This window comes from Lichenostomus cassidix, chromosome 19, assembly GCF_008360975.1.
Source record: "Lichenostomus cassidix isolate B80296 chromosome 19, HeHo_3.0, whole genome shotgun sequence".
In the NCBI taxonomy this organism is placed as follows: Eukaryota; Metazoa; Chordata; class Aves; order Passeriformes; family Meliphagidae; genus Lichenostomus; species Lichenostomus cassidix.
In genome coordinates, this window is record NC_139499.1 from 8,997,990 (window position 1) to 9,022,314 (window position 24,325).

Sequence of the window (24,325 nt, forward strand, 5' to 3'; positions counted from 1 at the left end):
TCCTCACCTCCAAAGATTTAAATCAACAAGTTACCAGCTTTTGTCCTCACCTCTCAAGTCAAGGTGCCAAAGGGTAGTGTGTTCCTGGCTGATCAGAGCCAGGAGAAATGCAGCTTCTCCAGCACGAGCTTTCACCTGCATTAGCAGCCAGATTAAAGCCATTTAGGAGCTCTAGGGACATAAGCTGGTTGTTAGCATAGGCATAACCCATATTTGCATGGCCATATCTGTGTCCTTGTGAGATTACAGCTTCCACATGGCATGTGACTGCAGCACAGAATGGCTCTCCTGGCTTATCATGTGTACACTTTGCTCTGCAGAGGATTGAGAGGGCCTTGAGTTCCCCTTGCAAATCCAAGGCTTTGTTCTACCTTTTGGTGTTTGCTGCACTCGGAGCTCAGCCAAAGCCAGGGATATGCAAGTGGGAGGCACAGATGGACTTCTCTGGCCAGCCTTCATCTGAGGATCTCACTGCATTTAGAAGTTGTCCATCAACCTGGTTCACTCCTGCAAGATCAGGCATGAGACAAATCTGTGGCTGTGTCCTTCCCCCTCCTCTGGAAGACAACACTGCTTTCTCCTTGGAAGCCTCTCCTGCTGGAAGGTGGAATAATGCAGACCACATCTCTGGAAATCTATCAGATTATCTTGCCTGCCTACAGCAGGAATCCTTTGAAAGGATGTTCTAATTGGATGGGGAAAACTCAGAGTACAAACAGATTATGCCTCTCCTGTTTCTCCCTGTGAAGGAAAGGAGCCCAAGTGCCAGTCAAACACACTGTACTGTAACAGTGCACCTTAGGGAAAACTCTTCCTTTTCCCCTGACAGCTCTCCTGTGAATATTAATTTCTCTATTTGAGTGCCTTTATCTTCCAGGAGCTGTGCAAACATTAAGCAACTCCTTTGGTGCAGCAGCTCTTGCAGTGCAGAGTAGGCATGGAGCCAAAAAGGAAGCAGTTGTGGAGATGCTCTGTGTCTGCTGCTGGTTGTTATTTGCTGCTTTGGGCAGATTTAACATGATTACCACGTGTGATGTGATGAGTCTGGCTGCATATAAAATATGCAGGCATCTGATATGGTATTTATGTACTGATAGGTCACAGGAAGGAGAGCTGATAAACACAGATAAATATACAGGTATTCTGCATTATACTTAAACCGACTGCCTGTACATGTGGTTTAGTTAAACATAAACCCCAAACCTTGTTGCCAGGTGTATTGCAGTGTAATAGCAAAGAGGAATTGCAATGAGGAATGTTTTCCAGCAACCTGGTCTTACCAGGAGGGTGGTGAATGCTCCATTTGATGGAGTGATTAATGATACTCAGCAACTGCTCGGACTGTAGGGGTGGAGGCTTTCCTAATTCCATCTGGAAATTCCTTTCCTGATGCTTAAGGGTGATGAAGATGATCTTCTCTCTGCAGCTGGGTGCCTATTGGCTCCAGTTAACATTTCTTGTGTCAGAGGAAGGGATCTGAAAGAGAATTTGGGCCAGTTATTGTTTCTGTGTGGCATTATAAGAGGCATCTTAACTGCCAGAGGAGTTCCTTTTGGGTACCTGTTGGGAGCTGCTCATTTAACCACTTGTTTGCCATTAATGTGGTACAAACACATTAATTGTGATTGGTGACCAGTAGTGTGTGGAAACCATAAACACATCTGCATCTCTTTTATCCACTTCTTGCAAAATCCAGTCAGGTGTGTTCCAAGTGTTCCCAGACTGGAAGACACAGGCAGCCAAACCTTCCAGAGCGCCCAGAGGTACCAGTGACTAACCTCTGGTGCTCCTTCTCCATAGATGTATCCTCAGGTGCTCCTGCACTGTTTTGTGCTTCAGCAGTTCTGCAGTTGTTTGCCTTCATCTTCTCAGCCAGCTGTTTGTGAGCTGATTGTTGGTGTTAAATAATATCCTACAACTTTTTTAGCTGCTTGAAGTCCTCAGGAACTGAAAGAGCATTATCAGCTTCCTCCACGCTTTTTCAACTTGCAGCCTGTGAGAAACAGGATGGTTAAAGGCTTTTCTTCTTATTGTGCTTCACAAGCTTTTAGGGCTTTATGTAAATTGAAATAGGCATTATTAATGAGATGTTAATAAGCCCATCCCTTAGGTCCTGCTTGTAAAATCAAATTTATAATAAGGTGGGTATCTCTTTGTATTGAAAATAATTTGACTTCTTTTGTTAATCTTTTGGGTTATGAAACCACTCTCTAGGTGATACCAGCCTTGCTCACTTCCTCTCCCCAACAAATCCCCCACCACCTTGGCAGTGAATCCAAGAAGCCTGGGGTTCCATGGGGTAATGAAGTTCAGGCTCCCGGTGGCATTCAGCTCTTGTCCCTGTGCTGTCACTGCTGCCCTTTGCGTGCTCATCCTGCCTCTCTCCTGCTCTTTACCTGTGCCTCCCCTCGCCCTGCCTGACCCTGGATACACAAACCATGGCTGCTGCTTGGAGTGCTTCTAAATTCCCACTTAACACTTACTTCAGTTCATGGGTTTTCTGCAGCAAGTCAAGTTTAGGTTTTCGTTTTCTTTGTATTTTGGTTTTATTCAAAGGAAAAAGCAAGGAAATTCCTCTCCAGCCTGCAGAATGTAACTGTCAAGAGAAGTGGCTTCATTTCTCTTTCTCAAAGCCTTGAGTAGCCTGTTGTGCTTAAAATAAGACCGAAAAAGGGCAGTCTTCTTTATGTGATGCTTTGGGTCTCTTGTATGATGGTGCAGGGGAGTAGCTGTAGTGAAATGTAGGCTCTGCGGAGATTGGCAGGAGGAAAAAAAAGCAGTGCATGCCATTTCATTTCTGTGATGTTCTGATTCCCTCCTACCAGCCTGGAAATGCTGAACGTGAGCCTTTGTCTGGCATATGGGGATTTGGAGAACTGTTGCTAATTACAGCAGTTGTGCTATCTCACTTAAATGGCTTAAATAATATATTAAGTGCCTTTATGATCTCCCACAACATGCTGGAAAGGGAAGAAGTGCGTTTTCTGCTGTTTCTAGTTTATGGCAGGAGGAATTTGTAGAATGTTAATCTGCACAAAAAAATGGGGTTTGATGATTTATTATTTGTGTAACTCCCAGTGGGGTCTCTAGATGCTCAGACCCCATTGTGCAGGGTGTTATCTAGAGGCAGGGCATGAATTTCTATCTTGGAAGGTGAAGTTGAATGAGAGGGAAGGAGGCTGTGGTGGCTGCAGGGATGCCAGGGAAGGGTCATGGCACACTGCTGGTCAAGCACTGTGGAGTTAATGTAAGTCTGATGGCAAAGGTAAAAAGTGTGGGACCTGGAGGAGGATCACAGGAAGTCACATCCTAACTTGTTTAATGAGTATTCCCCTTGTTTTAATCAAAATTCAATCTGAAATTAGAAACAGGTTACTAAGCATCATATCTAGCAGTGGGAGTATTCCAGGGTCTAGATTAGTGCTTATCCAGAAAAAGAAAGGTATTATGTCTGCTCAGGAATCTTTTTTTTTTTTACCCCTTTTCGTGTTTTTATTTAGCAGAAATTCTGTTAGTCATCTGTTTCCACCCAGACTCTCGTGTCTCCTGCTTCCAAATCTCCAATTTCTATTTCTGCTATTGTACCTAATGTTTAGAGAAAATGTGAGAAGAGCGTGCTGTGAATGTCATGTTGCTGGATCTGGTGTGAGGAATAACTGTGGAGCAGCTGAACAGTGCTAGCAAAGGGCTCCAAGAACCTGGGAAGGCACATGTTGAGGGGGGACATAAACCACAAAGTGACAGTGATGAAAAGATTGGCATGTTCTGACCCATCATTTGGTTTAGTTTGACATAGCTCTCTGTAAAATCACAAGTTCTGTTAGAATATGCTAGTAATTAGCAGTGTTTCACCTATTTGAAATTAACAGGCTCTACAGAGTAGGAAAAAAATTATTTTTGTCTGGTTTTGCTTGTTAGTAGCTTGAAAACAGGGAGGTGAGAAACTTGTGTCAAATCTTGAAGTATAATTTTGCAATTAGAAAACTGTGATCCAAAGACCTTCAGTTTCCTCACCGTGACATAAAATTAACAGCTCTCTTCATTCTCATTCTGGTTTAATATTCCTGCAGAGAAGGAAGCAGAAAGAACTCCCTAGGCTGGCTTCAGTGGAATGGAGGAGCTGTTACTGAGGCAATAACAGGGCACAGGCTGGGAGGGGTTTGGGTTGGCATTAGCTGGCTAATGTCTGCACAACGCTCTGGATGTTATAATGTGATATATATCTAAAGCTAAAAACAGAGAGATGCTCTCTGGGAGATAGGAAACTGTTTAAAAGCATCTCCTGATTGGCTTCCCAAAAAATTTCAAGGTCGTCCATGCAGCAGCTTGCAGGGATGCACAGCTGGCACCTCATCACTAAAGCCAGCAGAATCTCAGCTCGAAGGCTGTTAGTGAACTGTGAGGGTAAAAATAGAAGGATAAATTGAAACTACCTGAAAGTGGAAGAAACAGCTGGGAAATGATAAGAGAAAGCAAAATGAGTGAAGAAACTCTTGCCCATCATTGTGGTGTCCAAGTGCTTTATAAGAACTTCAAATTGCTCTTTCCTTGAATGTACCAATTTTCTTTTTCAAACTGTGACAATTTGGCAACCTCCACCTACCCTGAACTTGTCTTCTATTGCTAAGAATCTGCTCAAGAGTCTCCTCCATACTCCAGGCCTAAATTTTATTACAATGGTTGGGTCAAAAGCTCTTCTAGGAGTAGCTGGGCTTTTACCCAGAGGCTGAGTGAGTGCCAAAGGCTTTTATGGATCAACTAACCATATGCTTTACAAAATAAATATACATGCAAATACTTGATGTAGTAGGCAAAATTTTGATTAATCTTAATGGTTTACCTTGCTGCCCAGGCACAATGAATCCACAAAAGTGGCAAGGCACTGTGTTGTCAGAGCTACTTGTCCAGCAGTGATCTGTCCTGTTTGGGTTTGGGAGTCCTCTGGAACACCTCGACAGGCACTGAGTGTTCAGCTGAAATGACAGGAAAACAACCTGGTTGTCAGTGTCCTGCAGTGGCTCACTGCTGTATCCAGGGGGTGAGGTGGCTCAAGCAGATGGCAACTCATCAGACTGTTTTAGTTGCCTTCTTGGCTTGATGAAGCAGTTTTTCATTGACTCTGATTACAGGCATGATGCCATCTCAGATAATGCCTCTTGATAAAGGACTTTAAGATCCTTAATTACTATTATTAGCCATTTGACACCATAAAACAGAGGTCTGCTGTTTGAATGCCTGTTCCAGCCCTGTCTGTAGGGAGTCTGGAGTGTCCTTAACAAAAACAGGGAAGTGGAACTTTTGGAAACTGATCAGAGGTGATGTGTGCGTGCCAGCATAAAAATGTGTGTGTGTGCACATTTGGCTATGCCATTGTCCTGAGCTCTTTTACTCTGTGTTGGGAGAGCACTGAACTGAGACATCAGCCTGTTGGCAGGGCCATGAAGGCTGGCAGGTTTCTCTGTTTGGGGATGTCTTTTGTTCAATGTTTGAATCGGGTGAAACCTTAATTAGCAAATAAGAAGCTTTGGCCTTCCCTTCCAAGCTCTGAAGCAGAATTAAGGGAAGTGCCAGGATGTGCCAAATGACACAACAGTCCTGGCTCCATGGCTTTTGTTTCACTCTGCTGCCCTGCTGTTTTGAGATGCGCTTCCCACTGTATCAGCTGCTGGCAAAATGTTCCCCAAGTTGGTCGGTGTTTGATGCTTTGGTGTTGCTTTCTCTGTACACAACAATCAAACTGCTGCGGTGCTGGGGAGCCTGGGAGCAGCAGCCTTTGAGCTGAGAAGAAAGCAGCCCTTTCTTTGCAAAGGAGAGGTGCCCCGTGGTGCCACCGTGGTGAGTCCCTGCCTGCTGTGTGCTGTGCTCTGGGGGCCACACAAGCTCCTCTTTCCTCAATGCAATCTGGACCTTTCTGGAGCAGAGTCAACATTAGTCACTTCTTGCAAAGCCACTCCTTTCATTTGATCTTCTGGTATTAATTATTTGCATTTCCTCTTGTCACAACACTTTTTTTTTTTTTACTGCCCTGGATGGAACTGCAGAGAAATCCTTTACCTCCATTCCAACACCACTGTGGTTTCTGTCTACAGGAGAGCACAGAATTGCTTTTATCAAACATATTTCTTTTCCCATTGTTTCCCGGTGACAGATACTACTCTTAATCTACACAGAGACAACACTTTGAAATGGGAGATCTCAGTTCCCATCAATTGTTGGTACGTTGATAAATCATAGCGTGTCTCACTTTCTGAATGACACGCGTCTGGATTGCAGTCTGCCTCTTTTTTGTCACAGTTTTTCAGTGCTAACAACAGCCTTGCCAAAGCTCATCTGTTCCCTTAGTGTGCACTCCAGCAGGCTGATTAATTCTGTCACACTTTCCCTGTATATGGTATAATCAAACAGGTTGATAGAGAATCGGGAAGGATGTGATGTTTTTAATAATATCCAATGCATTACACTTAACTCCTGACTGCCATTAGCTGTGGCACCTTGTTACTCCTGGATTGGAGGAGCATCAGCAAAGTCTGCCAGGAAAAAGAGTTTGTCACAGATTTTTGTGGGCCTCAAGTGTGATCATGCCACCCTTCCACGCACAGGGAAGCCTTACTTAGGAGAATATCAAGAGTGGAGGGTGCCTTATGGTGTTTTCTTCTCTGTCTTTCAAAGGCAAATGCAGGAAAAGTGGGGGATCGCTTACCCACAAACCTTAAAATAGCTTTGAACGTGTGTGACGTTTCCTGGGTTGTGTAGATCCCACTATTAATAACAGGAGCTGAAATTATGGATTGAGCAGTAATGTGAGCAGCACTTCTGAGTGGCTTTAAACCTGTCACGGGCTCCCTGAACAAAAACAGCCACGGGTAAGTGGCTCAGCAAAAACATTCATTAATTCTCTCCTAAAGGGGTGGCAGAATTAAACAGAGGTAGCCTTCAGCTCAAATGGGGTCTGTGGGATGCTTCCATTTCCCCTCTTTTCCACAGCTTGGGCAGTGCTGTCCAAACTCCCTTCCCGTGTCTGCCACAACCTGATCTACAGGTCTGGCGTTTGGCTGGCGTGGGTGTGCAGAGCAGGCTGTCACTCTTGCCTGCGCAGCAGTGGCTGTCACCCCCACGCTGTACTGTCACCAGAGCTCAGCCCTCTGGGACAGAGGGACGCGCTGTTCTCTGCCGTGTCCCCGCCCCGCTTACAACTCGTCAGGAAAAGGAGGCGATGAGGTGTCCGCGGCTGCCGGGAAGCAGCAGGGGATGATGCCAGGGAAGGGCCTGGCTGCTGGGGCAGGGCAGCTCTCTCAAGGGGTGGAGATGGGCAATTGCTCCGAAAAGTCATGAGAGTGTTGGGAAGAGGGCATCTCTAGGGCAGGTGTGAAAAGGGACGTGCTCTCTTACTGAAAATGAGGGAAAAAATCCCAATCATCTCACTGAGAGTCTCCTGGCTATGCCCCACTGCAGCCTTGGTGAGCACTGCCTTCATTAACATGTCCCTTCAACAAGGGGGATGATTTTAATTTCATTTTTTAATTTTTTAAATTAAATTTTAAATTTTCCCCTGCGGTATTCCACTACAAAGTTCAGGCTGGCAATAGTATGGGAGTACAGCTTATATGACAACAGTAAGAGGGACCTGGTAAGACTCTGTTCCTTTTATTTCCCCCCTAGTTCATATAAATCTGTAGCAAATATCACTCCCCCTGCTACCACTCTAAACCACTTGTTTCCTAGAGAATGTGGGATGTGATACAAGTTTCACCATGCATATGTAGTTCTCTTGCTCTTTAAGGAAGCCTTTTGTATTTCCCTTCTCCCTCAGATAACATCAGAACCAAATTGGCAGATAATGGTTCAGGGTATTTTTCTCATTGACCAGTTCACTGTAATTAGAGATGAAACCATTTAGCTCTGACCACTGCAGACCTGCAGTGACTGAATGCTCTTACTGCACCTTGATCTCTCTCCCACTTCCTGCTCTTCTCAAATATTTGGGATGTGCTCTGTGCACTCCTGTCAGGGCTGTCTGTGAAGCAGGGGAGAGAGATATTGCAGAAAGAGGCACAGATTTAGAGGCCAACAACAGAGCAGGGCCACAAAGTTGTATTTTTGGCTTCTGTTTTAGAGAATTTGAATCAGGAAATCCTAAGGCCTTACACTGCTCTTCTCAGAACAGTTTTTGAGCCGCTGCAGCAGTTCCACTGTTGTTTGGCTCATCTCTTTTGAGTTCAGGCCTTTCCACTGTGACTCCAAACAGCTTCTCCTTGCAGATGCCTGCTGCAGGCTGAGCTGGAGGTGGGAGTGTGGGGATTTTCCCCTTTCCTGTAGCCTTGGACTGCAGCAGCCCTCCTGGTGCCCAACAGCTGCTGTGCTGTGAGGCTCCCGCAGCTCCTGTGCAGCACTGAATACCTGCTTTGCCTCAGATCCTTGACAGCGATGCAGAGACACTTAAAGATATTTGCTAAGTGCTCGTGAATTAGTTTTTGATTAGCGAATAATTAAATAAATTCTAGCAATCCAAAGGACACGTGCCCGGTTCAATTTGCATACGTAGCAATTCTCTGCGACAAGAGAGGAGCTCAATTCATCTAATGCAAGTCTAAATTCACTGTATCTTAATTTGATTTCCCTTTGACACAGCATTTAAATAGCAGCAACATCTATAATCTTGTGCTCCCCAATAAGGCTTCCCTAAAAACTTACTGCCAGATCTAATCCACGGTTAGCACACCCAGCCTTATCTCTGGGTTCCTGCTTCAGTGCCTTTGAGAACATGCTTAATTTAATCTGAACAAAGACATTGCCATCAGGAGCCTCCAGCCTGGCTTTCCAATCCAGAGTATCTTTGTGATTAAATTTGGTGCAGGCCACGGTGTGTACAATGGATCTGGGAAATGATTTTGAAGCGCTCTTCAAACAAAATTCTGCTAGTTCTTGGACACTGTCTGTACCTCTGGGACATGAGAGACGTCACTTTAGTGGGGATTTTTTAAAGGGTCATACATTTTCTTTGAAAGAGGTCTGGGTTTTTTGGTTAATATGAAATGCTAACCATTGCTATGAACCATCACTCCAATCCCTTTTCCTCCCCACAGAGGAAGGAACTCTTCACTAGAGGGTTCTGCTTCCTCATTTGCACCAAATACCCAGTCAGCTGTTTGTGACTTTAAGCTGGTGGCAAGATCTGATTTGTAATTATAATTTCAGGCATTCATTTCTTCATGATTTAGCTGTCATTAAACCCCCTATACTGCCTGATAATCTCTGCTGCCTGAGAGCAGGATTTCTATAAACTACAAGTAGAGGTTCTGTCAGGACACAACAGATAAAAATGGAATAATTTTTTAAACCATGGTGGCTATATATATCAAGGGAGCTTATATCCTTATTCCTCTGCTACCTTACATTTACCTTTACTCTTTAAATGCTAAATACACAACCAGTGGCTGATGGGTGAAGTATGTTTCCACCAATTTCACTGATATTTTTAAAAATCACTTAAGTTCTCCCTCTCATCCTTAAAGCCTATATTCCAGAGAGGCAAAAGGTCCCTTGTGGCAGACTTTTATGCTCAAAAATTCCATGGGTTGTTTTGATATGCCACAAATCTAAGATAAAAAAACAATTCAGAAAATACACAAGGAGGCTTTATGAAGCTTATTTCATTTGTAGTGCGTTTGCACTTGGCTTACACGAGGAAAAAATTTGGCCTTCGAGCCTGCGTCTCTGTAAGCAGCATTCCTGGCTTTGCATATCAGATATGAAATTTGTTTGGAATGTTTGCTATAAAAATACCTACGCATGAACTTACATCAGCGAGAAAGCAACTTGGGCTTGACCTTTCTGCAGCTCTGATGTGGCAAGATCGTTCCGTGCGGAAACAGTAACTCAGGGAATGACTCGCAACTGGTGTTTTCACAGGCTTTGTTTCAGCGCAGGAACAATCCTTGGAACAAGCTGCCCTTAGAAATCAGTGTTTTCTTTCAAACTCCTTATTTTCTGCTCGGGAGTGACCCGGGGTAGGTTACCAGGCTTAATGTTGTAACAAAGCCATTTGGGAAATCCTCCCATTCTGTGTCAGTCCTGGGCTGAATGCTAAAAGCAAACATGCTGGAGAACAGCAAAGGGCAGGGGTGGTTTTGATCCTTTTACAATTCAGCCCGTGTTTCTGTTTCAGACAGCGAAAAGACATTTTAATGGAACAGGAACCTCCTACTGTCACCCCATGCCTGCAGCCCTGCGACTTAAAGGACTTTTTGAGGAGAACCACCGTGCCCTGAGAGGTTTGAGGGGGCTGAGGGGCTGATCCCCTATTAGTTTTTTGGGGGTTGAGGGGCTGATTCTGTGATGTTTGAGAGGTTGATCTCCGATAATATTTTTGGGGGCTGAGGAGCTGATTCCCTGTGAGGTTTGAGGGTACTGAGGGGCTAATCCTGTGAGGTTTGAGAGCATTGAGAGGCTGATCCTGTGAGGTTTGAGGGTATTGAGGCGATGATCCCTGTTAGGTTTTGGGGGGCTGAGGGGCTGTTCCCTGAGAGGATCGAGGAGGTTGAGGGGCTGTTCCCTGCGCGGTTTGAGGGCGCTGAGACTCTCACTCTCCCACAGGAGCCTGGAGCTGTTCCGCCGCGGGCCCCAGCGCACCGCAGCCTTTCTCCTCTCCTCGGCGCACGCTACGGGAAGCGCTGACAGCTTTCGCAAGCGACAGAGCCTGCGCCGGGGCACGGCCAAGTCCTTCCTCCTCCCAGCTCCTTCCTCCGCGGCCGACGGGCGAGCCCGGAGCCGAGGCAGCGCCGCGGAGCCGAGGCAGAGCCGCAGAGCCGAGGCAGAGCCGCAGAGCCCCGCTCAGCGCCGCAGAGCCCCGGCCGCTCCCGCGCTCCCCCTCAGCCGCCCTGAGGGGACTCGCGGCGGCGCCGCCGGGCGGGCGGCGGGAGGCGGGTGGGGGGGAGGGGGGCAGCGCCGGCCAATCAGAGCCCCGCCCCGCCTCCCCGCGCGCCCCACGTGACGCGGCGCGCGCCCCCCACGTGACGCGCGATGGAGGCTGCGGCGGCGGCGGGGCGGGCGCGCGGCCTCCTCCTCCCCCCGCCCCCCCCGGGCGGCCCCGCCCCCCCCCGTCGGTAGCGGCTCCGGCGGGCGCCGCCGCGGCCATGGACTGAGCGGCACCATGGGCGCCAAGGAGTCCCGCATCGGCTTCCTCGGCTACGACGAGGCCCTGCGGAGGGGTGAGGGGGCGGCGGGGAGCGCGGAGGGCGGGCGGGGGTGGCGGTGCGGGTTGGCGGGGGGGCCCGGCGCTGCCCCCGGCCGCGGGCGGTGAGGCGGCGAGGCGGTGAGGCGGCAGCACCATGACGGACCCCGCGCGGAGCCACTTGCGCCGCTCGGGCTCTCCCTGGGGCTCCTTCCCCGCCCCCTCGGCCCCCCACCCCGCCGGTTATTTATTTATTTCCCCTATCCATGCAGTCCTGCATCTCTCCCCCCTGATTTAACGCGGCCCCGTCCCCTCCCGCCGCCTCGGCCCGGCCTTCCCCCGTGGCTGAGGGAGCGCTGGGGCAGCGCTGCCTCCCGGTGTGACAGCGCTGTCAGCCCTGCCAGCCCCGCGTGTTTACTGCCCCGGAACGCCGCTCGGCGAGCGCGCAGCTCCGCACGGGAAGATGGATGTGTTGTGCGTGGTTCGGGATGGATGCCGCTGCTTTAGCCCGGGTGAAGGTCCTCCCGGTGGGTTTTAAAGAGGAACCAGCGAAGGGAAAACATAAACAAGCTGAATGGTGAACGCTCGCAGCTGCAGGGCTCCAAGGCGACGGCAAGCTACACCCTGGCAGCTCCCTGCCTCTGGAACTGATAGCCAAGTCCAAGGACAAAGAGGGACAGGAATTTTCAGCAGTAAATGGTTTGCAGGGAGGACAGGTGTTGGGAATTGTTGCCCTATTGTGCGTTCACGTGGTGCAGTGCAGGTGAAGCAGCTCACCTGTTTGATATTTCAAGCCCTGATAAAATTTATAAGCTCAAGCCAACCTATGGCTGCCCTTTTTATTCCTGCTTACATGTGAGAGGCATGGCAGGAGTGATAAGGGAGAGCTGGGAGGAACCACTGGGTGTTAGCTGAAAGAGAAACAAATTGATGTGAAATGGGATTTTTGTTAAGTATTTTCTCTTTTTGTTTTTTTTCCTGGTGGAGCCTCTGAGGGATGCCATGTCAGATAGGAAATGGAGCAACGTAGTGTCGAGCAGGAGAAACAAATGTATGATTCAAAGTCACTCGTGTTACAGATTTTAAACATAACAGCCCTGAAGAATTTTCGCTGCTAGTGAAAGTATAGGAAGTCTTTGAAAGCTTTGGTGCACGTATTTTTAGAAGAGCTGGAGTTATAAATGCAGCTTGGTAGAGGTGTGAAGTTAAATATATCAAGAAGCATTTGAAATAAGCTGTTTGGTGAAAAATACAGTCATTTGGTCACGATGCTAAAGTTCCTAAATAAGAAAAAACCAACGTTTTGAATTTTAAAGTTAGATTTAAACACTTATACTCCTCAAAATCAATGAAGTTGATCTGGATGCTTCACAATTAATAGGATCGATGTCTTAAAAAGTTATTTGAAATTATTTCTGCCTGCCCAGTGAATATAATATTTTTCTTCATTATTTTTTTTGGGTGTTATTCTTCTCTATATGAGATATCCAATACTGTTTTTCTGTAGGAGACCAGAAAGGTTGTTTTAGGCACTCTGTTATAAATTGATGTTTTGCTAAATAACTATGTTGTTTACTTAACCAGTGAATCACTGTATGTATAAAACAGGCCAGTTATCAAAACATTATTTGTTAGACCATTTCTTACTTCCACAGAACCTTGCTGGTACTTGTGGCATTTCTGTGGACACAAACAGAGATAATGGATAAATGCAAACATTAAAAAAAGAAAGCCAAATATATTTATCTCCAATTAGATCCACCTCCTCTAACATTTTTTCCTGGTTGTTAAATGCCAAGAAAGTTTTGTGTTAGGTGATATTGTACCAATTTTTCAGCTGGGAGTTCTTCATGAGTAATCAGCAGTGGTTACCTGTACTTGTGGTAATCATTCAGAATGCTGTGCTCGTATTTTTGAGTCACCAGTTTTAATTTCAGTTGTTCAGAATATCTGGAAAAATGCTGCTTCTGTAAGCTCCAGAAAATAAGGCAGACTTCTAAGCAGTTTCATTTATTGCAATTCCATTCTAGTAGTAGCCAAAGGTTGTGAAGGTGAGGGGAGTTGTGGTTAAAGGCTCACAATATAAATAACTGTAGCTAAAATGTAACTTCTGCACGAGGAGATAGAAGTGCCCGAGCTGGCTGGTGCTGCTGGCCTTTTCCACCCTGGAGCAGGAGATAGTCCTGCTGTTTGATTTTCTTGCTGCTCCTTGGCACAGGCAGCTGGCACTGCTGTGGTGATGTAGCTGTGAGGATGGTGAGGTTGTCCTGTGTCCACCAGGGCAGCTCATCATTCTCCCTGAGATCTGTCTGCTTGTGCAGCTTGGGCATGGAAAGCGAGGGATGCTATTTTAGACATCTCTTTTTATGAATTTTGCCAATTGTGGTCATCTTATTTATAGTAGCCAGAGGCACAGAGGAGTGTTGCTGTGGAAAAGGTATGATGAGAACTGAGGAGAGCTGTTCCTGACCCCTCAGACCTCCTTCTGAGGATGGATTCTTTGTGAGGAGATGGAATTCTTGGGCAGGTCATTAGAGGTGAAGTAAGAAGTGCTTTGTTCCAAACTGAGCATAAAATTGTCGGTTATTTTATCAGACTAAATTTGTGATGGCATAAAGTGCTAGTGTAGCTCTTGAGCTTGTTGCTTTTTTCTTAGACCTAAGCTCCAACAGCAATTTTCTTCCTTAGGGCAGTGCTGCAAGTCAGTCAGTTGTTCTGCTGCCACTCTTGACACCCAATTCCTTAAAGTTCTGTCTTTGGGCCAATAAAACTTTATAAACAAAGAACTTTTTATCACTGTTGTATTAGCTCTGGCACACGAGCTCCTGCACTGTGCTGTGTTGCATGTGGAATATTTTAATAAGAATTCTAGGAAAGAGATGGCTACCTGGTATTGATTGGCCAGTTTATTTCAGATCTTTAAGGATTGTATTTTCCAGTGGCTGTTAATGTGTTCTGCTTCAGTAACTTTGGGAGGATAATCATAGACTGAGCATTAATTTATGTAGGCACTTGTGAATTATGAAACTCTGGAATCTGTAGTCAAAGTTTCTGTGAATGCTACTTAGAGCAGGTGTAATTCAGACCATTTCCAGCTAAATTATCTGTGCTAAATATTGACTCAGGTAACCACTTAAAAGAAATGTCAGTAAATAATCATGGATCAGTCAAATCTGGGCCAGAGAGGAAGGAAGAGTTTTCTTTCTGCTTAAAGCAAGGTAAAATTATTGTTTCATGTATGTAGAGTGGAATAAGGGGAACTGCCACAGTATCAGCATGGTCAGTGAGTGTAGAGTTTGGAGAAATGAGTGACTGCTGATAAATCCATTTCATTGTGTTTGGTCTTGTGCTCAGTGATCTCTGAGAAAAAGAGCCAAATGACAGCACAGAAATAGTGCTGTTGTTGGAAAATGTGCATGCAGTTCACATGCCAGCTAACAGCCAGGCAAAACTTGCAGGTGTATCAATTGCACAGCTTTTTACCTCTGGAGAGCTCATGGAATTGTGGGTTTTAAAGGCAGTTTTCTTTCCTGGTGGTGTGTCTGAGGTACCAAGGCCATCACAGTAACACAAACCTGCTCTGCTCCACAAGGAGGTTGGTTAGTGTGTGCCAGTAATGACTAATGTTGTGTGATGGGCAGAGGATAAATCTTGCTAATGACCTTTTGTGTCTTGATTGAATTTGAAAAATAGCTACATTTGTTTTATTTAAATCAAGGCAAATATATCTGGTGTCTGATCATTAACATCCTCAAGCGTACAGATATAATAAATCTGACAAAAGGATGATGGAAAACTTGTGCAAATATATAATCATCTATTTGAGGCTGTCGATCTCATGCTGGTGACAAATCCATGGACTCAGCCCTTGAGCCCATGGAAAACTGCTTTTTATTACTCCAGATTATGAAATTAACTTTTTCAATCCCAGACATGTTTTTAGGAAAGACGATCAGGGAACCATTTTAGTGGTTTATTCTCTTCTTTCTATATTCCACAGAGGGGATTGTTCTACTTTTTCTCTCATATCTGAAGAACAGAGCTTGACCACGACAGGGAGGTGAAGGTTCTTCAGGATATGTTCTTTTCTGAGGGTATAAACCTGTGTCTTTCTGAGCCTTGAGCTTCAGAGGCATGTGATGAAAATGCCTAGAAGTCTCTTGGCCTTTTTTTTAGCTATCAGAATGAATAGAATCCACTGTGGAGACAGTCTAGATTCTACAGCGAGGCTTGTTATGTCAGCCAGTATTTGATGGCTTCAGGGCTCTGTCATATGATGAAAGCAGGTATGAATGCAGAGCTTCACACTTCCTGTTTATAAAGCTGCAGAGCTGCAAGTGGCTGCTCAAATTCACAGAGCAGTAATTATTTCACAACTCGGGCACTCAGCTGTGCTGCTTGTTTTGGGAGGGCACCTCGCTAATCTCTGCTCAACATGGACTTCAAAGCAAGAGGGACTTGGGGAATTCTACTTAAACTTCCATGAACTGGTGAGAAGATGCTTCTTAGAATCTCAGATGCTTCTTAGAATCTCAGGGGTCTCACCTGAGAGGGCAGAGGGGCAGAATCCCCCTTTCCATGGGACATGTCCAGCCATTCACCCACCAGCACCCCCAAATTCTCCTCTCCCCAGCTGTTCCTGATCTGTTGGATTTTAGTCTGTAATTCTTCATTTGCTAAATTGCAGCCACCACTTTCTCTTTTACCTCAGGTTTCCAAGTTTAGAGAAGTGAGCTCAGGGGGTTTCAGCCTCTTGCTTAGAACTACCCAAGTTATTTCCTACTGGAAATGAGGAACGTTGGTGTAGTGAGCTTAAGTCAACTAACAGTAAATTTCCTTTCCTGACATACCTTTTGTGGTCTTTAGAAGTTCTTTACAAAATACCAGTTAAAAACTGACAAATTAGGGGGAAATACTGCCTCTTGCTTAGGCTGCTGGGAGTGCTGTGGTTCTGTGGGAGCTGATTGCATCCTTTTAGTAGGTTTTTAGTAATTCTTAGATGGTTCCCAAAACCAGCTGTACCAAGCACAGCAGCAACTTGGTGATTGCTCAAATGTTGGATGTGCAGGGAGTGATGCAAGTCTGAGAAAAGAGGATTTAAGAACGTAGGTGTTTCATAAATAAGAAAAAGTTGATCGTCTTAAAGGAAAAAACCCTCAAAAACTTGAATTATGATTCAGTAAATGCTGGGAATCCTCTGCTTTCTCACTTCTCAGGTGAATCATGTCTCTAAATACGAGCAGGCTCAATATTAGCTGCAGTTTTGTCCTGTCAGCGTGTTACTGGAGATTCCAATCAAAGCAGCCAGGAACTCTGCCAGGGGAGTTTAAATAGATATCATTCCAGCCATGGGGCTGGAGGTCACAGGATAAGCTGAACAAATCCTCATTTTGAGTGTTAAATATCTTGATATAAGTGAAAAGACCACTATCAGACTAGTCTGTATGTAATACATTTTCTTATCTCGGTGTAGACTAAAACTGAGTCCTCAAAACATTTATTTGGATTCTAGTTTATATGCCTATATATTTCATAGCTCATAAAACTGAGCTTTATTTCTTTGATTTTAATCAAGGCCATCATGGTCACTTCTTTCAAATAGATTTCTAGTTTTTCTCTTGTAACACCAGGCTTTTTTTTTGCTTTTTTTTTTTTTTAAATATACATGCCCAGAGAAAGTTGTTGAACTTTCATCCTTGGAGGTTTCCAAGCTCTGCCTGGACAAAACCCTCTGGAAGCTGGTTTGAGTTCAGCCTTGACCCAGTTTCAAGCACAAGGGTGAACCAAGTGACCTCCTGAGATACTTTCCAACCTGATAGATTCTATAAAATATTTCTGTTCCTCTGCAATTTTGCAAAGCCTGTGTTTTGATGAAATCCTAAATCTACCTGACGGTATCCTACGGAGGGGAAAAAAAAAAAAGACAAAAATAGAAACTAGGAAGTTATTCAAAGTGAGATGAAGCATCTCTAATGAAATGTGAAAGAAATAAAAATAAGAGGGGACTACTTTGAATCCTGTTTACTTGACTTGTAACAGTCTCAGGCTTTCTGGCTGCTGGCAGCAAGGCAGGAATGAGTAAAACAACCCTCACCCCTTTCCTCTGCTCAAGGGAACTCAGCCCACTGTCTCCTTTCATAAAATAAGCAAGGCATTCAGTTCTTTAGTGCTCAAGAAAATGAAATCAGATTCAAAAAATGGGCTCTGAAGGGATGACAAGCCTTGTGAGAATGAAAAAGAACATAGCATTAGCAAGTAATGTGATGAGGTGAGGCATGAAGTGTCTATTGAATTCTGTAAATTAGGATTATTATACGACTCCTGCTTTGAGGTAGGACTGGTTAGGATTTTTCTGTATTTAAAAACTAGATGTTACTAATATCTGTCATTTGAAAATGTCCCTGTCTTCTGAAAATGGAGTGTATTTTTGGTTAGGTTGTGAATTCATCCATTGGTACAAGTAATTTGGTATATGGGGAGGTCTAATTAAGTCCTTCAGCTCTTGTGACATCTGTATGACTTAGTTATTAATTATTATTAAAATAATCCTGCTCTGTTTCAGCCCAAGAAGAAGTTCCAAGTGTTGTGAGCCTACAGAAGGCTAATGGAGGAGGGGTAGGACAAGTGTTGCATTTTCAAACAGCAGAATTGTTTCTGTCCACTGACTTCAGTTATTTCCAAGACTGATGTAAAGCAGAACAGCCCAGTTGGGGTTTTTAGGGTTTCCAGGCCTCCTTTAAGGCTCTTCTTTGCCTGGTGGTTTCCTAGTTTGAGTTTGTGTGTATGAAAGAAAGTTCTGTGGGTTAATTCTAATTAAGACTTTCAATTTCTAGTCATTTAAAAACAAGTTATTTCTTAATTTGTTCCATTCCTTAAAGCAGGTGCTTTTTCTATAAATTATACTTAGTCTGAATTATTGTGAATGTCCATGTGATATTTGCAGTATTGAAGAACTACAAAAAGCATCTTTAACATTTAATTTTCATATGAAAAGGTCATTTGCATAATGAGACAATGAAGCCTTTGGGCAAAGATGAATGTAGAAGAAAAATCCATTAAGGTAGATTCTGCCTAAGAGTTTTGAAAGGGCCTAATTCACCAAACTTTGAATGCTGGATTATTGCTACCACTTACTGGAATAAAATTCCCTGCTTGCCTAAAGAGTGGCAAAATCCTAATGCACATTTTCTTTTGTCATTTCTTCAGGGACACCTTACCTTTGCTAGTGATGACTCTATATCTCATAGGATGTGTAGCTTTAGTGTTTTCAGCTGAGCTGTGGAATAGTATTTGGCATTTCTTTTTTGCCATAATGAGTTGGAACACCTCTGAGAAGTGGGATTTTTCTGGGGTTGTGTTTACAGTTGAGCAAGGCTGACATAATCCCTGCAGGTGGGGTGTGTTTGGAAAGAGCATCACCTTGAAATGCTGCTCGATTCAACTGGTGTAAAAGCTCTTCTGCTCTTTAATTTCTGATTTTTGATGGGTATAAAGTGGGCTCAGATCTTGGTTTGACACAAAATGTGCCTGTGTAGTTCACCAAGTCTGCTTATAAACTGATGCAAGTTATAATCAATCAGAATTTGTCTATGTAGCCCATTAATTCATTCATTAATAAGAATGGCAATTAAAGAAAATTCCTTAATCATTTCAGTGTATTACTGACATGTGCTTAAGTTCTTGAGATGTGAAATTCTTGGTTAAATGATCTCATAGTTTAACAAAACCATTTTTCTTTTAAAAATATGGTCACCTTTGCAATGATAGTGTTGAGTAAACTAGGCTATGGCTGAGAAAGGTTTGGCCAAGGGATAATCAGGCAGTTTGTAATAACCAGGGTTTATTTCCCACTGCATAAATGTAACTTCATGTCAAACTGGTGCAAGCCCTGCAACAGCTCCTCCCTGAATCACTGCCTGCCCTGAAGTGATCAGCTGGCCCAGGTAGGGTGACTTGGCAGATCCAGTGACATGCCCTGATCTCCAGGGTGTTGAACTCCTCCTTTCCCTTCTCCTTTTAACCTGTCTCAACCCAGGACGAGCCTCTCCATCCCGTGGAAATGTGATTTGGAGGTGATCTGTGCTTCCCATGGGGTGTTTTTGGGGCAAAACGAGGTATAATTGGTGTTGACAACCTGCCCAGGTTAATGTGGCCAGCAAGGAGGAGTGCTCTGCAAACCAGGGATGCTCTGGGAACCAGCAGGGCCACCTCCTCGTGATGGGAAACACTGAGATGGGCAGCAAGAACGTCTGGCTTTGGCAGACACCGCAGTTGTGACTTTTCGAGTGGTTTTAAATAGGCACTGAGACAGTCTGTACCTTAAAAAGAGATTTGACTTCCTTCTGGTCAGGCTCTGCAGCCACAGGGCCAGGCAGTGGGAGCAGCTCTGAGCCAGGCTCTGCTCAGAGCCAGCAGCTACAAAGGCAGAAGGAATCTCTAACACTTATTTTGATGATTTTTTAAAAAAAAATGTCCAAATCCTTTGAAGCTGTTTCACTTGGTTTAGAGTCTGAATTGGGCCCACAAGCTATGGGAGGCAATGTCACCAGGCCAAAATAACAGATAATTGCATTCTGTATAAAAATGTAGGCTTCATCCTTTAAAAATAAAACCTACTACAAGCCCTTTGGAATTGTTCCTCCAAAACGGTGATTTTATTCACATTGTATTTATCTTATTGTTAGCTGGGCTTTCAGTTGTCATTCACTCGCAGTTTAATTTCATGTTAAGTGTTTAATATGGAATGGATGCTTATGTTTCTTTTGTGTTTTGAGTGGCTGCTCCTTATCTCAAATCAGGTGACAATGGCAGCGCTCAGGGTTTGTGACAGGCAGCTTTGGCAGCAAAATCCCGAGATTAAATATTTTAACAGAAATTCCTATCTGATCTAAGCTTGCCCTCTTCCACTTTGAACCCATTGCTACAGTTCCTGATGAAGAGTCTTCTCCAGCTTCCTTGTAAGCTCCCTTCAGATGCTGGAGTTGTTTCAAACGATTAATTTGACTCCATTAGTTTGCAAAATTTGTTCTTTTAAAATTCTGAGACCTTGAATGAAATAAAAAAAAAGTGGAAGAAACACAGAGCCCTAAACAGAACAGGAAGTACCAGATTGAATAAGTCTGTGGATGTGGGGGAAAAAGAACTGAAAGTATTGGGATAGTAATTATGAGAACTTGAGTTTTGCAGATTGAATTAGTTCTAAAAATGAACTTGAATGTGGCATCATGAATGTATTTTGGGCTGAAGAAGCACTTCTTTTCAATCCCTGTTTCTAGCTGTTAGGTGTTATCCAGAAACAAAATCTTACTCTGGAAATTTCCTAGTCTTGTCAAGATTTCTAGCACGTTTTCCCTCGTGATGTGGTACAGTTAAATCCTGGATTTTAGTTTAAAAATTGAAAAAGTGGATTGGCACTTTGTACAGCTGAAGCAGCAGTGCTTTAGGAGGAATGAGCAGCAATTCGTGCAGTCAGGGCAGCCTGGTCTGTGTTGTGTCAGGGTCTCAGTGAGGGTTGTTATCACTGAAAAAGCAATGGGAGAATTTTTTGGTCCCTGTTTTCCTATCTTGTAGCTAACAACATGATTTTTCTTTGTCTAAAGAATTATAATTGATCTTTTTGCCATTGACCAATTCCCCACTCTTTTAGTTACCTACAATTCAGCGTTGCCTTCTGATCACCTTGTTCAAAGAACAGTGATGTAAATGTCTTGGGAGAAAGAATCTTACTCTTTAAATAATGAGAAAATTGCAATGTTGATAGGTCAGAGAGGAGGGAACCACAACATGCACTGAATCCAGTGCAGAACATGGGATAAATATCTGCAGAGGCCAGAGTGTTACAGGGATAGAGGTTAAAAAGCAGAATAGAAAATATTTGATAAATATAGAATCATGAAATGTTCATAATTTATTATGTAAATGTACTGCTGCTAATAGAGGCTGTAATGTCCTTGAGGATATCTTGTGAGTCTCTTCAGGGATTCAGGGAGAGCTTCCAGCTGCTGTCTCTGTTCAGGGCACTGAGGCTCTTTGGTGTAAAGTCGTTCTGATACCTTTTCAGTTTCTGGGGAACAATGGGCAGTGTGTTCATGTGAATCTCTGGAATTGGAGTCATCCCATCCATCTGAGCTGCTCTGTGCCTCTGGAATGATTGGGAGCTGCTTTGCCATGCAGCTGTTCCAGGGTGGATCTAAATCTGCTGTTTCATCCTTCTCAATGGAAGGCCTCAGGAATAATGTATAGCTAATGCTGGGTGTCTTCAGTGATGAATTCTATAATGTAAAACTGGTGTGGCATCTTCCAGGATAATCCTAAATATGAATCCTGGGGTGGTAATTGAGGATTCTCTTAACAGGGGATGCAGCAGTGGAAATAGAGTTTGCTAATAGTAATGCTAATTGTTTGCTATTGTCTGTTAAAAACTAAAGCTCTGATTCAGTTCTTGGTGTTCTACCAAACATGTAATGGGGTCTCAGAACTAAGCACATGGTGGTTTTTATTTTATTTCTTCACTCCCTAGTCCAGTGTCTGTATTTGTGATTCTGCTGGTATTTTTCAGCCATTCCCAGGTTGCGTAGCAAACCTGTCATTACGTGTTTGTAACAGTGCAACAGGAGGCAGAAATTTGGGACCTGACACTCAAATAGTTCCCTTTGCCTCTGAGTTTGAGCTGATATTTCAGACAGATGTGTCCCCAAGAGCTGGGAATAGGAAGGCTGGAGGCAGAGAGCCTTTTGCTGGCCATGTGAATACACACGTGTGGAGTGTTTGTGCCAGAACACTTCACTTGCAAGTGACTCATATTTTTGCTCTGACTTTAGGAATTAAGATGCAGCAATGTATAAATATGATCTGAATCTTTTATTAATGGTGTCACAGTATGTAAGTATTGTGCTTTACTAGAGTTGACTCTTTCAGCTGCCAGAGGCCACCACTGGAGTGAATATTTGATCAAAACTGTACCATCAATCCCAAATGAGAACTCCTTCCTTGCCTCTCATCCTCACTGAAGGTGGTAGGAAACTCTGCCTTCCAGTGCAGAAGTTGTAGCTTCTGTTTAACTGTCAGGCTTAGACTATAATTTTTTATTTAAAGAACAATTCATATTACAGCTGCATTTAGTGTCTTTGGCACTGTTGGGAGACAGGATATGAAATATTTGTTATATTAAGATTTATTTTGTAGCACAGTCCTTATGTGGTGTTTGCATTTACATAGTTGGCACTTGCCTTTCATTTTAACAGGGTGTTTATTTCTTGGAAATGAGTTATATATTGTAATTTTGTGAATCTTAACAAGCATAAATGTCTAGATCATTTTCATGGTGGTAATAAAGCAGAAGCAGCTTTTTTGAATTGTGACAGAGGCTGCTCACCTATAACAATACAAACTTTCAGTGTATTTGCCAGGAAAATTGATGAAGGGACAGCTGAGAAGAGCAGAGTTTGGTGTCTAATCTAAATAGGATTAAATATTAATTCTAAATGCAGAAAAGAAAGTGACATCCTATGATAAACCAGGGCTAGGAATTTGTTCCATTCTGGACAGTGAGTTTACCAATTCTTTACCTGATAACAGAAACCACTTTTGTCCCTAATATCAAAGTCTATTGTGCTTAAATTTGCGGTTGTAAAAAGAATAAAATTGGTTTTGTTGATCTGCAAAATTTTGTGGATTTTCAGGTGCTTTCAGGTTTCTCCTGTGGCTCACAGGGCTGCACCAGGAAGCTCCTTTAATTCCCAAGGATCTAAAATACAACCAATAAGACTTCCATGCTGACATGGTGGGAGGATCATTTCACTATTATTATTATTATTATTATTATTATTATTATTTCACTGGCTGTTATGTACCAGTTCCTCTCCACACTGGGTTTACTGGGAGAGTTGTCACCAAACCTGTGCTGATGAGCTCTGCTGGCAGCAAAATAAAATCCAAACAGCAACGTGCCCTGATGGAGATCCAGAGGGATAAAGCAGGCTGGGAATGCTGGCATTCTTTTGGGGATGGGCCCTGTGAGGAGTAAGCTCTTTGAAGATTAAAAGCACCACATAAATGCTAAGTATTTGTGTTAGAGAAAATTGGCAAATCCTATTGTAATGACTAAATCTCCTTGCTCTCCCTGCACACGAGATGTTAAACCTTTGATATGCTTTAGGGGAAGGGCTGATAGAACCAGGGAAAGCTTTAGCCACAGGATGAGCCACTGCTACCTAAACCAGAGAATAGGTGGGAGAAAAAAATACAGCTGGATTGAATAATTCCATTAAAAAAATATCCAAACCATGGTATTGTTATCTTTAAACTGATGTTGGTAAATGTCGTATTAAGACCGTGAAGCCTTTTTGGGGGTGCCCTGTGTGAATGGAGTGGTGCCATTTCTGATACTCCACTTGCAAAAGATTTCTTAGGAGTGGATTCATTTTTTCCTGCCTTGGCGAAGGCAGGAATTATTTAGTCTGTGTTTTCTCCCAAAATATTCCCGAGTGGATTCCTTTTTAGCAGGGGTGTGTGGGTGTGGTGGTTGACTTTTTAGTCATAGCTGGTTCATTTATCTCAGTTGTATTTTGCAGTTGGTTCCTCCAATTTGGGGTTGTTCCCAAACACACTTTACGTTCACTTGCACATTTTACCTCTTTGAAGCTTTTTAGTAATTGCTTTGGTTCTTGACAACTTCATAACCACAGCCATTAAGTCACAATAAAGACTAATGAAAAAAGTAATAAAATTTCCATGTATAACTAGGATGAAGATTCCTAGGGGAAATATTGAGCAAGTGATTACAGAGAAGATAATTGTCTGGTTAGAGAATTATATACCCTGTGAGTTTGATATTGAACCTCTAAAATTGTCACTTAAAAATCAAAATATTAGAGTTATGAAAAAACCTGAGCTGGAAGTGAGGAAGAACTTGAGACAGGTGAATATTTCTTGCTTTCTGAAGGATGAGCAAGTTGTCAGTTTCATTAGAATTCAGGTCTGGTTATTTTTAGTAAAGAATAAATGCAATGTTATGCTGATGGTTGCAAATTATTTCTTGCTTTGTGTACTTGTGATCTGCAGGGCTGGTGGGATTTTGTTTTTCAAGGCACTGACTTAGCAAGCTGCTTTTCATCCAGTAGTGACATTGGAAATTCAGATTTTGTATGTGTGTGT

At 43.6% G+C, this 24,325-nt stretch overlaps 1 protein-coding gene and 1 long non-coding RNA gene across 7 annotated transcripts in view; one reads left to right on the forward strand and one right to left on the reverse strand.

Annotated features, from left to right (window-relative positions):
* LOC146429252 (uncharacterized) lies at positions 1 to 10,110 on the reverse strand. Its single transcript, XR_014855759.1, has 4 exons — positions 9,800 to 10,110; positions 4,841 to 4,973; positions 1,779 to 1,993; positions 1 to 1,476 (listed from the first exon to the last, which is right to left on the reverse strand). It is a non-coding gene; the product is annotated as an uncharacterized LOC146429252 (long non-coding RNA).
* Positions 10,111 to 11,061: 951 nt separating this feature from the next.
* The window catches only part of USP32 (ubiquitin specific peptidase 32), a 62,385-nt gene continuing 49,121 nt past the window's right edge, over positions 11,062 to 24,325 (forward strand). For all 6 annotated transcript variants that reach the window (XR_014855761.1, XR_014855762.1, XR_014855763.1 and 3 more), the window contains exon 1: positions 11,062 to 11,207. Coding sequence is in view for 3 of the 6 variants with exons in the window: in XM_085078513.1 (XP_084934639.1) it covers positions 11,150 to 11,207 (58 nt within the window). In the remaining 3 variants the exon portion in view is untranslated. The remainder of the gene's footprint in view (positions 11,208 to 24,325) is intronic.